General features: G+C 40.5%; 3 protein-coding genes across 3 annotated transcripts in view; 1 reads left to right on the top strand and 2 right to left on the bottom strand.

The window, feature by feature from the left end:
- Positions 1-896: 896 nt before the first annotated feature.
- ccdc167 (coiled-coil domain containing 167) lies at positions 897-3230 on the bottom strand. Its single transcript, XM_083898965.1, has 4 exons — positions 3120-3230; positions 2833-2927; positions 1883-1935; positions 897-1722 (listed from the first exon to the last, which is right to left on the bottom strand). Exons 1-4 carry the CDS (start codon positions 3168-3170, stop codon positions 1604-1606), a joined length of 318 nt encoding a protein of 105 aa, XP_083755091.1. The 5' UTR covers positions 3171-3230; the 3' UTR covers positions 897-1603.
- A 679-nt stretch (positions 3231-3909) lies between these two features.
- Positions 3910-8710, top strand: kif25 (kinesin family member 25; the record flags this gene model as incomplete). Its single annotated transcript, XM_083898797.1, has 15 exons — positions 3910-3978; positions 4094-4159; positions 4330-4461; positions 4561-4702; positions 5815-5918; positions 6027-6112; positions 6200-6239; positions 6324-6391; positions 6682-6756; positions 6899-7045; positions 7243-7419; positions 7571-7725; positions 7819-8055; positions 8301-8456; positions 8559-8710. 15 exons carry the CDS (start codon positions 3910-3912, stop codon positions 8708-8710), a joined length of 1806 nt encoding a protein of 601 aa, XP_083754923.1.
- Positions 8711-11141: 2431 nt separating this feature from the next.
- The window catches only part of wasf1 (WASP family member 1), a 58139-nt gene continuing 56399 nt past the window's right edge, over positions 11142-12881 (bottom strand). The window contains exon 11 of the mRNA XM_083898833.1: positions 11142-12677. Coding sequence (XP_083754959.1) covers positions 12520-12677 — 158 coding nt within the window. The 3' untranslated portion in view covers positions 11142-12519. The remainder of the gene's footprint in view (positions 12678-12881) is intronic.

Genomic DNA, 12881 nt, shown 5'->3' on the forward strand with positions numbered 1-12881 from the left:
GTGTGTGTGTGTGGGCGAGACGTGGAGTGTGTCGGTGATAATAGTGTGTGTAGGAGGGAGGACACACAAACAACTGTTTGCTGAGCTTTGCATACATTTGGATGAATTGTCCCACCACCACCACCACAACAAACTACCCCTGATTGTGCATCTGAAACAAAGACAAAGCCTGATCGTGTGTTTTTCTTACAGGAAAGAATTGCTATTAAAAGACAGAATTCACTATAATTAGTATGGTGTGATCTGTGAGAACGATTTGAATCATTCTGAAATGGCCTGACACATTATAGGTTAATTATATATATAGTTATGATGATCTGCTGACAAAAGGGCAAATTAAAGTGTATCTTTAATTATAAGACTAAAGGGGGAAAGGGCTACAGGAATAAAACTAGTACATTAAAATGTTTTTTTTGCAACTTTCAAAGGATGAACAGTGAAAGGGAAGCTCATTTAAGCTAAAACTGAAAAAAATCATACAGTCATACAGTTTAAATTAGATTTTTTTTAGATGATTGCAACGCAGCTATTATTTTTAGGTCCATTTAAGTCCTTAATAGGAAAATGTGTATTGAAGAGGAGACGGGATAAAATGAGTTTTGACTCTTATAAAAGCTACACTCTTCTATATTTTTATCCTCTCAGAAGAGGGAGAATATTCTCAGATTATCCTCTCATACTTATGCTAAACACACGTGGATGAACATTTACTCTTCTAATCCCGACCCCAGCATCAAACTAATGCACTAATTTGGAAAGAACGACAAAGAACTTTCATTAGAAAAGTTTATTATGACATTTACAATGTATTACAATGTCATGAACTACTATTGTTTTTTATATAAATATACTTTTAAATGCACTGCAAAGGCCAAAACTAACTGTGCTTTAATAATAGTTAACACAAAGACATTAAAGAATATCTTTTGTATGTCATTTATAAACGGCTCACAATTAAAAAGAAAACCATAATCTCACAGTCTGTTCTGTACAGAACAGGGATCATGTCTTAATTGGCACCAAGTAATAGCAATATATAACATACAGTAACGTTACATTCATGTATTTATGGCATTTATTTGTCATCTTGAATATCATAATTAACTGTAAACTAATAAAAGTAAAGAAGTAACTGCATATAAACTGAGTTAAAGCCACTCTTGTGTTCCAATTGTTTCTTTACAGGTGCAGATCCAGTCCAACATGTGCATTAGGATTATCATTATCATGGTATAACAGGTAAATCACACATGGATGAATCATTCAATTTCGTTACCTGATAATCAAGTGGAATTATTCAAATAGCAAAAACAAAAAATGCTGCTGACAGAGAGAAGTGAGATAAAATCAGCTCCACTGACAGAGAAATACATGTAGATGGAAGAACAGACCATTATAAACTGTTCCACCATGGTTAGTCATCATGTCCCTGTTAAAGAAGCTGTGGTTGGACTGCAGGATTAAACCAGACAGAAGACCGGATGATAAAATGCTGCCATCTAAAGGCTGATCTGAGGTATTTCATCAGCACAGATCCTCACCTCTTTTTCATGTAGCTAAAAAAAATCTAGAAGTCGTTCATTCAAAAGGTCCCTGTGTGAAATCATGAGTTTTCTTCACTGTCGAAAAACACAAAGTAGAGCACAGCGCTGACAGCGAGCAGAGCAACTGACAGGAGCATGTTCTTCCGATTCTCCCCTCTTAAAGTCGACAGCTCTTTGTCTAAAAAATGGGAAAACAAGATATGGATGTCAGTGTTTCTGAGGAAAACGTTATTGTGTACACAACTGAAAAGAAACATATATATGTATATATGCTGTCTGGATTTTATCTTAGCCCAACATATTCAGCCAACCATCACTGAAGAGTAACAGATCCTCACCTAACTTTTGCACCCTTTCCTTCATGATTGTCATTTCTTCTTCCAGTTCCTGCCTGTGAAGCAGAAAGACAAACAACACAATTAGAGGGGTTTTACTTTGTGGATGAGACACAGTATGATGAGGGAAAACCACTAATTAACATTCATCAGAGGATGATTTTTCAAGTCGATTAAAACAGCATGACTGTCATGTTCATAATGATTGTTAATAATCATCACCATACGACACTGAAGTTGGCATCAGATTCACAGCCTGAGATTTGGCAGCTGAGGGAAAAGTTAAGAGAAATTAATTTACTCCTCTAAGCGGCTGATCCTTTATTTATTTTGTTACTGCTTTGACCGTGCATTGCACACAATTAATTTACTTAAAGGCGCCATATGTAAGAACGTGGCCAACAACAGTTACTACACTCAAATTCAAAATACCGATGTCTTTTAGGTTTCGTTTTCGCCGCCATTGTAGCTCAGATGTAACTGGCCTGTGGTTGCTCGGCAACTGAGAATCTACTGACTGCAATGATTGGTAGACAGCGGTAGGTGGCGCCACATGCCAAGACATGATTTCAAAACATGAACATGATTTGCAGTCTGCAAAATATATTTTTGTATGTGAATATTTTGGCTGTACTGTTGTTGTTGGCGAGTTCAGTATGTTATATGAACATTATTCCTGAGTCTCTGTGACATATTAGGAGGATTTTATGGCCAGTTTCTTTAGATTTATTACATAATGCACCTTTAACGTAGTCTGAACCCCTACCTAGTCAGCCCTGAGCCCCACTACTTTTATTTTATTTGTGATATTAGACACAAATCCAGAGAAAGGGACATTTCACTGCTCTTTTTCTGCACCTAGACCAAATTAGACCCGGTCCAGATCTAAAACCTCTATACTTATACGTGTCAAACCTGGACTGGACAGTCCAGGTCATCACCCTCCTCCTCACCTCTCCTTATCAGAGAGCTGCTCCTTCCTGCTCTTAAACTCCGCCATCTCCAGGTTGTCCTGGCAACGCGCCCGTCGGTCCTCCACTCGGTCAATCTATAAATGACATGCGTGTACAGGTGATGACATGATTAAATCAGCAGAGTGAAATAAACACACACACGTCACAGTAACTGAAAGACATTGAAACAAGCTGCACACGAAATGCACGCGAGCAAAAATGAAGCCTAGCCGAGCTAAAGCGCTAATAGCTAACGAAGGGTAAACGGACACCTTGTGACGCCTCACCTCAGTGGCGACGCTGATTTTCTCTTTTCTTTTGTCCTTGACTTTAGTCATTTTTTCACCAAAACCAACTGCTGAGTCTGACAGACAGTTTATACGAGGTTTCAATGAACTGTGACACTGCGGAAGTGCTTCTTCCTCTTCTTCCTCTACGTAATGTTTTAGTGTCCTCAGAGGCTCTGCTGCCCCCTGTCGGCGACAACAGACCTCTCACACGGTTAATTAAAGTTTCATTAACAACACCTGTGTGCGTGACTTTAGCTACAGCACATTAGCAAAGATGCTAGGTTTTGTTAAGCCGAAAATAAACGTATTGTTTTTATACTGTATTAATTTTTCACAACACTGTTGACTGATGTGAGGTCTTTTCGAGTCCTTTTTAAGCCTACAGTAAGTAGAATGTACAATACTAATGCTGCTCTTTGACTGTTTGAGATGCCTCGTGTGTTTACCCTACAGCCAACAATGTTCACTCACGTAAAATCGTTTTCTAGAAGTGACAGAAAAGGACCTAGTTACTGTTTTACATGAACACAGTTGGGGTTGTGACAACAAAATGAAATATTGTGTTCAATAATTAATCACTGGAAGCACGTTTTGGACTTAATTTAGATGTTGGAGGCTGTTAGCTGTGACGTAGAGAGGTGAGCGGCTGAGAGAGTCATTATTGAGCTCCCCTAATCAGATTATCTAACCTGAGAGGACGTGACATGTTTAGCGGAGGCCACTCATTCTTCTGCCTCTGTTAGTTTTTCTTTCTCTCGCTCTTTTTGTTTGTTTTGAAACAAAAAACATGCCTCTTTTCATAAACCGGGACCGAATATTTGCTCATCAGGTCCATCTGCTGGAGCACAAACTGAGGGTAAAACAGTCATGAATGAATGGCATAATCTTTCTCTTTGTCATTTGATTTGCTGCCTCTTGCTTTACTCCGTATAAACACAAACATTTTGTGATGCATGTATTTATGTTTACAGAGCAAAGAAGAGCGAATACTAGAACTGGAGACTCAGAATGCCATTCTTCATTTAAGGCTTGCAGAGGTGAGAATATTTCCGTTCTGCAATAGCTTTGTATAATATTATTTTTCTCCTGAATGATTCAACACCTTTTTTGTGAGTGAATTGTTCCTTCATGCTTTACGCACATTATTTCTTCTAAGACGCATACATGTGTGTAATGTGTTTTGGGCCCTGGTTTGTGAACATTTCAGTGTCTGGAGAAACTGCATCATGAACATGAAGAGAAGACCAAGGCCCAGAACCTTCATCATCATCATCAGCAGCAGAGAAATGCACAGGACATAACCCGCACATCCCTCGTCAAACTCCTGTCTGAGGTCCAGGTATAAATACGTCTGTATGTTTGTGTGAGTGGACATGATGTGTTTTGAGTTGTCTTTATGTTTTTTACTTGATATGTTGTCTGTGTGTGTTTGTGGCAGGTTTTGAAACAGGACCTGAGTGAGGTGTTTGCAGTGTATGTGAGTTTTTCCACCGAGCTGGAGGAGCAGAGCAAGCAGCTACTGGAGAAAGTAGGACAAGTGAGGACTTCCCTAAACGGTCACCACGGTGACTATGTCCAGGGTGAGTCAGCGGGTAGATTCAGCTTAAAATGTAATGTCTGTTTGGTACCAGATCTTAAATTTGGGCATCACTTGGTGGAGCGCTGGTACAGCGTGTCGAGATGATTAGAAGAAAAGCACCTTTTTTTTTATATGTAATTGTACCTATTATGGGATTTTGTCTCAGAACTATCAATGGACGTGCAGCACATTATGTTCTTGCAGTTCCTTACACACCAGTGACTTCTGAGCTGTATCTTTACTGTACACTCTGTCCTTACTACTGTGGAGCTGTGGTCACTGTGGATAGTCTACTTTAAAAAGACTATCTTTGAAGATTTATATTTAAGAAAGTAGAGCATGCCACTGCTTAGAGGTTATGCGCTGGCTCCATTAAGGCTTGTGTGTTGTAATCCTCTCGCTTTGTGTTTGTCCAAGGTTGAATGTTGTACACTGTCCAACAAGTCAGCTGGTCCTTTGGGCTCTGGTGATAGGTGGAAACTGAATGTCGTCAAATGCTTTGACATAAGCCCGAGCACATGCTCTGCAGCACATAACACTAACAACATGCTGCTCTAAAGAAAATGGTCTTTCTTCACCTTTTTTGCCAGTTAAAATTGGAAGAATATAGAAATGTACCTACTAACCTGCATGCAACACGATAGTGAATATATTGTGTGTTGTCATTTGTGTTCTTTGATGCACTGTACTTGCCATTGATTATTTGTTTTTCATTATAGAGCTGTGAATAGAGCATGGAATAGAATATTTGAATATCTAAAGATTTGATCAAGTCAGTCAAGTTTTGTTAGAATCACCCAGGTTTGGTTGTAGGACACTAACTAAAGAGACAAATCCTGGAGGTTTTTTTTCCAGAGAAATATCTTGCTCTCCTGTTCCATTTATGTTCTGCTCCATCTATTCCTGTGAGTTTGATGGCAGGTGTGTCTACATGTGTACTGGAGGATGGCCAAAACCCAGAGATTGTGTGTTACAGAACGCATTTTCATTCACAGCAAAACTGACCCATGCTTGGTGCATCACTGTCCAGTCTAGTGGAGGTTTTTCTAGCATCTGTCATCTTGTTTTTCTCAAAGTAAACGTATATATAAACTCTGTGCCTTCCATACTCAGACTTGCAGGCCCGTGTTGCAGCTCTGGAGCGCTCTCTGGAGGAGGAGAAGGAGAGGTGCGGGGCCGAGAGGCAGCGGAGGAAAGAAATTCACAACACGCTGGTGGTGAGGAGGAAAGATGATTCATGGCCATGTTTGCTCTAAAAAGACTCAGTGTTCTAGTCAAGGTGACAAGTCGCACATATATTTTTGTCCTCCGTTGTCTTGTGACAGGAGCTGAGAGGGAACATTAGAGTTCACTGTAGGGTGCGACCAGTTTTACCTTTGGACCATGTCCAGTCCTTGACCTCTGGGTCTAGGTGGGTCAACACAACATGCATCATGTGTCCACACAACAAAAATACAGCATGATAAAACATTGTCCTTGTAATGTTGTCCTTGTTCAGGCCTGCATCATCAGAGCAAGTGGTCTATGCGGTTAGTGATGTGAGTTGCACTTGATTCTTAGATATGATTTAGTTGCTGCTCACTTGTCTTAGTTTCCTCACTTTTCATTATCTCGGTTTTCAGGACACAGTGATGGTGAACTGCCTGAAGCCAGGGATGCCGGTGCAAAACAGGATTTTTGAGTTTGAGAGGTAAGTTCATTTCAAGCATCTTTATCAGTCTCACTGAGCCAATTAGTTAATAGTGGCAAGGTGAATACAACAAAACAGACACACAACCATGCAAGTGCACACAGCAAAGTCAAGTACCAGGAGTTGATTTATAAAAATAGATGCAGTATTATTGTATAAAACAATATACGTGACTGCTGTGTGGACAACAGATTTGGAATGGCAGTTTATTTGCAAGCAGGTAATCCATAACATGGAGTTTAATGCCTATTACTATATATAATAATATATACTGGGTGATGTTTTTTTAGGGTGCATGGTCCGGAGGATTCCCAGGATGTTGTGTTTGATGAAGTCAAGCCCCTCCTTACATCCCTACTGGATGGGTAAGTGACACAATCAGGACTATCTGGAGATAAAAAGTATTTTCTTTAAACACTACACTGCATGAAAGGATGAAAGGGGGGTTCAAAAGAGAAACGGTATAATATGCATTATTTGAATGTCTGCTCTCTTCTGCCCCTGCAGCTATAATGTTTGCATCATGGCGTACGGACAGACAGGGAGTGGAAAGACTCACACCATGATGGGATCCCGTTTGCCAGAAGAAAACTCAACAACACAGCAGGAGACGCAGCAGGGTATTATCCCCAAGGCTGCTGCGGAGCTGTTTCGGTGAGAGAGAATTGATGGTTTACTTTTATTTATGCATTAAACTCTACAGCAGTTGTTGGATACATTCAAGTGGAAAGCAATGTATTTCTGTGCTCTGCTACCATTAATTTACTGTGTGTCAGAAACAAAATCATAGCCTATTGTGTCACAACATGAATATATTTATAATTTGTTGTGTATTTGTGTGTGTGACTCAGGCTGATTTCAGAGAAGCCTGAACACAGCCACACAGTGGAGGTGTCAGTGATAGAAGTCTACAACAACGAGGTGTTTGACCTGCTGGCTAAAGATGAGCAGGGAAACGTGGTCGGCCAGCGCAGAGACGTCATCACCACCTCCTCTGGCACCAGCCAGGTCCCATCCCTGACATACGAGTGAGTACTTATTGTTTTGTTTTTTGTTATACAGTCTTTGCAGCTTTTGCAGGCACAGCAAAAAATAAGCTCAGTTCAATCCACTGAAGCTTAGCAATATAAAGTGTCTCTCTTCCACATTTTTAAATTGTACCTTCTATGTGTTTTGCAGGCCAGTGTTTAACACCTCCGAGGTGATGCAGATCATCTGCAACATTCTGAAACTCAGGACTCGTTGTCCCACCCTGGTTCACGCTGAGTCCTCTCGCTCTCACCTCATTGTCACGCTCACTATATCCTCTAAGAGTCCCAATGCACTGGCCCTGAGTGAGACTCATTCACCTCCACTCACAGTAACATAAATCACTCCTGTTGGCCACATCCTTCAGCACTGTGACCTCTCTCTCCTCTTCTGTGCAGCCCGCAGGCTACAGAGTGCCAAGAAGGACATGCAGCAGTCCACCATGATGGATAGGTGGAGTCCTCGTTGTCGCCGCGCCAACCCCGCTGCCCACAACTCACTCTCCACAAGCCCTGCCTCCTCTCCCTGCCTTTCACCGTTGGATTCCCCGTGTCCTTCCCCTCGACACAGTATCTCACAGACTCCATTCAGGACCAGGCTGCAGCTGGTGGATCTGGCAGGGAGTGAGTGCGTTGGTGAGTGTGTTAATTTGGTTGACATCTTAAGAACACTGGCGTTTTCTCATAAGATTTTAACCGGCACATAAACTTCTTATCAAGCCAAATTATAACATTCAGCTTGCGTAATTGAGATGCTATAGTACAAGTGGGATTTTCATACAGAGAATGGTCTGAGAATGGTCTGAAAAAGGAGGACCTGCTGTCCTGTGTACCTGTGAAAGTGTCCAGTGAGTGTAAATGTGTGTGTGCTTGTGTATCAGGCATGTGTGGAGCTACAGGTGGTGCACTGTGGGAGGTGTCCTGCATAAACCGCAGCCTCTCTGCTCTGTCTGATGTCCTGGGAGCTCTGGCCGAGCAGAGGCCTCACATCCCGTACAGGAATAGTAAACTGACTCATCTGCTTCAGGATTCTATAGGTGACGCACAAACACGCTTTCTCTCTTTTTTAATGTGGGATCCATGTCTCTTATTCTCATGTGTGTTGTTCCAATCTTGCTTCTCTCCGTCTTGTCCACAAGGTGGTGATGCCAAGTTGTTGGTGATGCTGTGTGTGTCTCCCACGCAGCGCTTCGTCAGCGAGTCTCTGCAGTCTCTGGGACTGGGCACTCGGGCCCGTCAGGTCCAGAAGGAGCCACCTCGACGGAAGAACAACACCCTCAAAGTTAAGTGATGAAACCGACACAGATTTCTTACCTTTCCAAATGCTGCAGCAGCATAAACCTTTCATCAGTCAGACCGGCAATGCAGATCTGAGTCTTTCAGATGACGCACTGTATACCTGCAAATGAGTTGTTTTTACCATCCTGAATATTAACTGTATCAGTGAGATGGAATTGCAAGTGCTGAGCCTTATGTGAAAAATATGACCATAACTTACAGCAGTTACTAGACATCTTAATATTCACTGTATAATATCATTTACTTCTACATATTAGCTATTTTAAAGGGGGGGATAATGTTGTTTTGACAGCATTGCTTGTGTTTTTCTGCTTTTAATTAAATCTTTGTTGTGTTCCATCTAAAGCAGCTGGAGATTCACACGTTCTTATTGTGTCATTAATCCTGGCCGTTGTTTTAAGGCTGATAATTAAGTGCAAACAACGTGTACAAAATGAGATTAAATCCATTTTAGTATACCATGTTTCCCAGTTTGTTAAATTTCCTCTTATCCAACACCAGTATTTAAACGATGAAAATAGTGAATAGTGTTTTTTTCTGAGGTGATGTACTGAATTTATCTACAGTATTTTTACTGTAAATAAATACATGCCTTCTATTTTTAGTGGTTTGATGCATCTGTGCATGTACAGTATTTCTTGTATACACACGTTCCTGTATTCAGTGTCTACTTTATCATTTTTATTACACACTCCAAATCTTTCAAACACCTTGATAGAATATTATTTTGTAATAAACTGTTGATAAACAGATTTGTGTTTTGTTTCTTGTCTTGGTGAGTTGCATTAATCCAGAGTTAGTCATTTAAAATAGCTAATATAAAGACAATGTGCAATCGCTAAACAGAGAACATTTCATATAGAGTTTAATTGCTTTCCATTAAAACTACTTTTAGTTTTGGGATTGTTCCAAAGCAGCTGTGCAGATAACAGTAGAGAGGAATGCAAGCTGCTAACACACGGGCATCAGGGCAACGGTTTTATTTTTAATTATAGTATTACAGTAAATTATTGAGAAGAGCAGATAAAGGGAGGGAATGTTCTCCATAAGCATTATTGCCCACTGTGACAGCACCTATAAGCCTTACACTAAACTTTAGTGGATTATTTGCAAAAAAAATGGCAATCTCTTTGAAGGTAAAAAAAAAATTGGACTCCGTCCCAGACCCAGCATGAGTAAAATAAGCACTATAACTAGTAATTAAACTGTTTCTTCAACATACTCTTGTGTTTATTATGTCTCCTTGCATCAGAGCTCTGTAAACTACAATGAGATTTACCTGTAAATGTATTCACGGTTTTAATAATGTGCTATTACTTGAGCCTGTGGACTTAAGAGGATGAAGTGTAAGAGGACAAAAAAAATGAACATGAAAACTCCACAGCAATTTTGTTTAGAGGAGAAAAAAGAAAATGAAGAGAGGTAAAGTGAGAAGATGAGGAGATGAGTCGAATGAAAATGAGACGAGGTTGAAATGGGAAATGCAGTGTCACAGTGAAACTGACATTTTAACCTTGTGCCCTTCTGACAAATACGGTCCAAATGTGGATTATCTGGGAAACCACATTAGAGTTAGTTTAAATCTAAAACCCTGTTTTTTAACCATTTATGAGTCAACTCGAGTCTGGAGTTTTCAGTTCAACGCTCACTGCTCTCACCCCAACAAGACTTAACACATACAGACGAAGTCGCACTTAAAATACAGTGGTGTGAATTGGCCCAGAAAAGTCAGCTATGGTCTTTTTACATGAGGCCGATTTATTCCCATGAAGATAATTTTCTCTCTCCATCCTTTTCCTCACATATACTTCACACACTGGTGTAGGGAAATTAGACCAAAATGGCTTGAAAAGACATGGTTCTATCTTTATTTTTTATTTGTTTCATTTTCCATGAACTCTGGTCAAAATTCCTCCAGCTCCAGCATTTTAAGCACATGCCCTAGAAAGTACTATTATCTTTTCACATTAGTTAAATGTATGTGAAAACAATCATTGAAGTTTGTTTTCAACCTAATAATCATGTTTGAAGAAAACAAATCCAGGCTCGTGTCAAATTCCCAATAATCAATCCAGCGTTTTCTCTCGTGAAGCACAAAATGAAAAGTGCTGCATAATAAAATCTGAACGATTGATCGCGTAATCTGAGAACAAAGAGGTGAAACTTGGAACAACAGCACACCCGTAACATGTCGAGCTGAAACATAACATTAGGTTTTTATTAATTCAAGCAAACTGTTACAGTCAACAGTTACATAAGTTACATGTTTTACAGTATTGATCTAATCTGTTTGTCTTTTTTTTTTCTTCCAAACCAGGGTTTCTGTCTCCCCCCCCCCCGTCCTCCCGTATCCTTTAACCCCACCCATCAAACATAGAAACAGCAAATCCATACAAGCGCAGGCAGGTAAGTAGTAACAGCACAGTACATTCATCAACTCAACGATACGTTTCATACGAACAATAAGGCAAGTAGAAGAAAGAACGGACAAACGGAACAGAAAAGAGAAAAAATGGCAGACGCTTTCTTTGAAATGAGCTACAACAATCCTCTCTCAGGCCTGACAAGGCAGTGATTATGCAGTGTTTCTTCTTCTTCTTTTTTTTTTTCTTTTAAAACAACCGTTGCTGCTGAAGAATCGGACGAGGTAAGGCTTCTCGTTAGTTGGCAGGTACACAGTAAAGGGGCATCTGAGGAAAAAGCTGCCTTCGTTGGTGCTGAGAGATTTGTACCTTTTTTTTTTATATATTTATATATGTAATGTTTTTCCTCGGCGCACTGAATAATCATCTGGAACAATAAGACAGGTGGGAAATGAAATCACTTCCAGTGTCCGTGTGTGTGTGTGGAAAATCAGGAAAGAATAAGATGAAAGCTCCTTTCTAAAAACAAAGGCTCAGAGTTTATCTGCTTGATGTCAACATGAGCTTCTTCAAACCTGGACAGACGAGCTCAGTTTCTTGGCATATTACTTCCCTGGAGTAAATGGTGAGATGTAAATTGACGGATGTGCACATACGTCATCGGAATCGGTGACAAACTTCCCCTTCTTCCTTTCCCCAACCGTACAACAACAATCATTCGGTGACCTTTCCGCACAATCGTATGCTTGTTCTTAGTGGTAAAAATCAGTCCTGATGGAGAGAAAAGAGAGAAAACAAAAGACAAACCAGCAAGTTTTCACACGGAGTGTCCGTTTATGTAGTGGTCAGTATCGGCAACGACTGGCCTCTTAAAACTGCAAACGTTTCAGCAGGGGAGGGGAAATAAAAAGACGATAAAATGGCATTAAATCAACGCCATGGTCGGCCACCAGGTGGCAAAACTATACTGGAGAACTATAAGATGCAACTTGCCTTCATTTTTTTTTATATATATATAGATGTACATAAAAGAAAGTGGTTTTTCAAAAAAGAAAAAAATGTTTTTGTCATGTATTAACAATAGTAAACATGGGGGATTTCCTCACAGGAAATCCAGCTGAAACAAAGGTCCCGTCGTAGTGCAGAAAACAATAAGTGTGAAATAATCTCTCTTGGAACACTAGAAAAATGGACGAGGTCGATGTCCTCCAGACACAAGCCACGACGAGACGAGAGATATGACGAGATAAAAAAGCCCGAGAGAGGAAAAGTGGGCAACAATGATGTTTCTCTTCTTTCTGGAGGAGGATGGCGAGGTGTGTGGACTGCAGGGTTCTTTTGTGGGGTGGGGGGGGGCACCTGAACAATTCTTCTCCTGCCATCGCTGCTTCTTTCCTTCTTCTTTTTTTTTTTTTTTACCCCATCTCCCTGGCTGCCATTACTCCATCCAGTCTCCTTCATCGAACTCAGACTCGTCCTCGGAGTCCGAGTACTCCACCGCGATGCGGCGCGACAAGATGGTGGCCACGTCGTTGCCGACTCGCTCGTGTTTAGCCTCTTGCTCTCGCTGCTCCTCCACTTTTCGCAGCTGGATGCCTGCAAGAAGGAAAAAACATAGAGAAATACTTAACTGGAGTTTTGCACACAAAATGTAAAAAACCCAATATGACTATCAAAAATATCAAACTACCAAATTGTCTGATTTACAGTCCAAAACCCAAATATATTATGTAAACAAGTATCTTAGCTTAACATCTGTAATCCAAAAGGTGTGTAAAGGAGAAGAGGGCAGTAATGTAC

Source organism: Microchirus variegatus (genome assembly GCF_963457635.1).
Source record: "Microchirus variegatus genome assembly, chromosome: 12".
NCBI classification, from domain to species: domain Eukaryota; kingdom Metazoa; phylum Chordata; class Actinopteri; order Pleuronectiformes; family Soleidae; genus Microchirus; species Microchirus variegatus.

Coding starts and splice junctions, on each gene's coding strand:
- ccdc167 (XM_083898965.1), bottom strand. CDS start 3,170: ATGACTAAAGTCAAGGACAAAAGAAAAGAGAAAATCAGCGTCGCCACT. Junction 2,928..3,119: donor AAATCAGCGTCGCCACTGAG/GTGAGGCGTCAC, acceptor TGTCATTTATAG/ATTGACCGAGTGGAGGACCG. Junction 1,723..1,882: donor GGAAAGGGTGCAAAAGTTAG/GTGAGGATCTGT, acceptor CCCATTTTTTAG/ACAAAGAGCTGTCGACTTTA.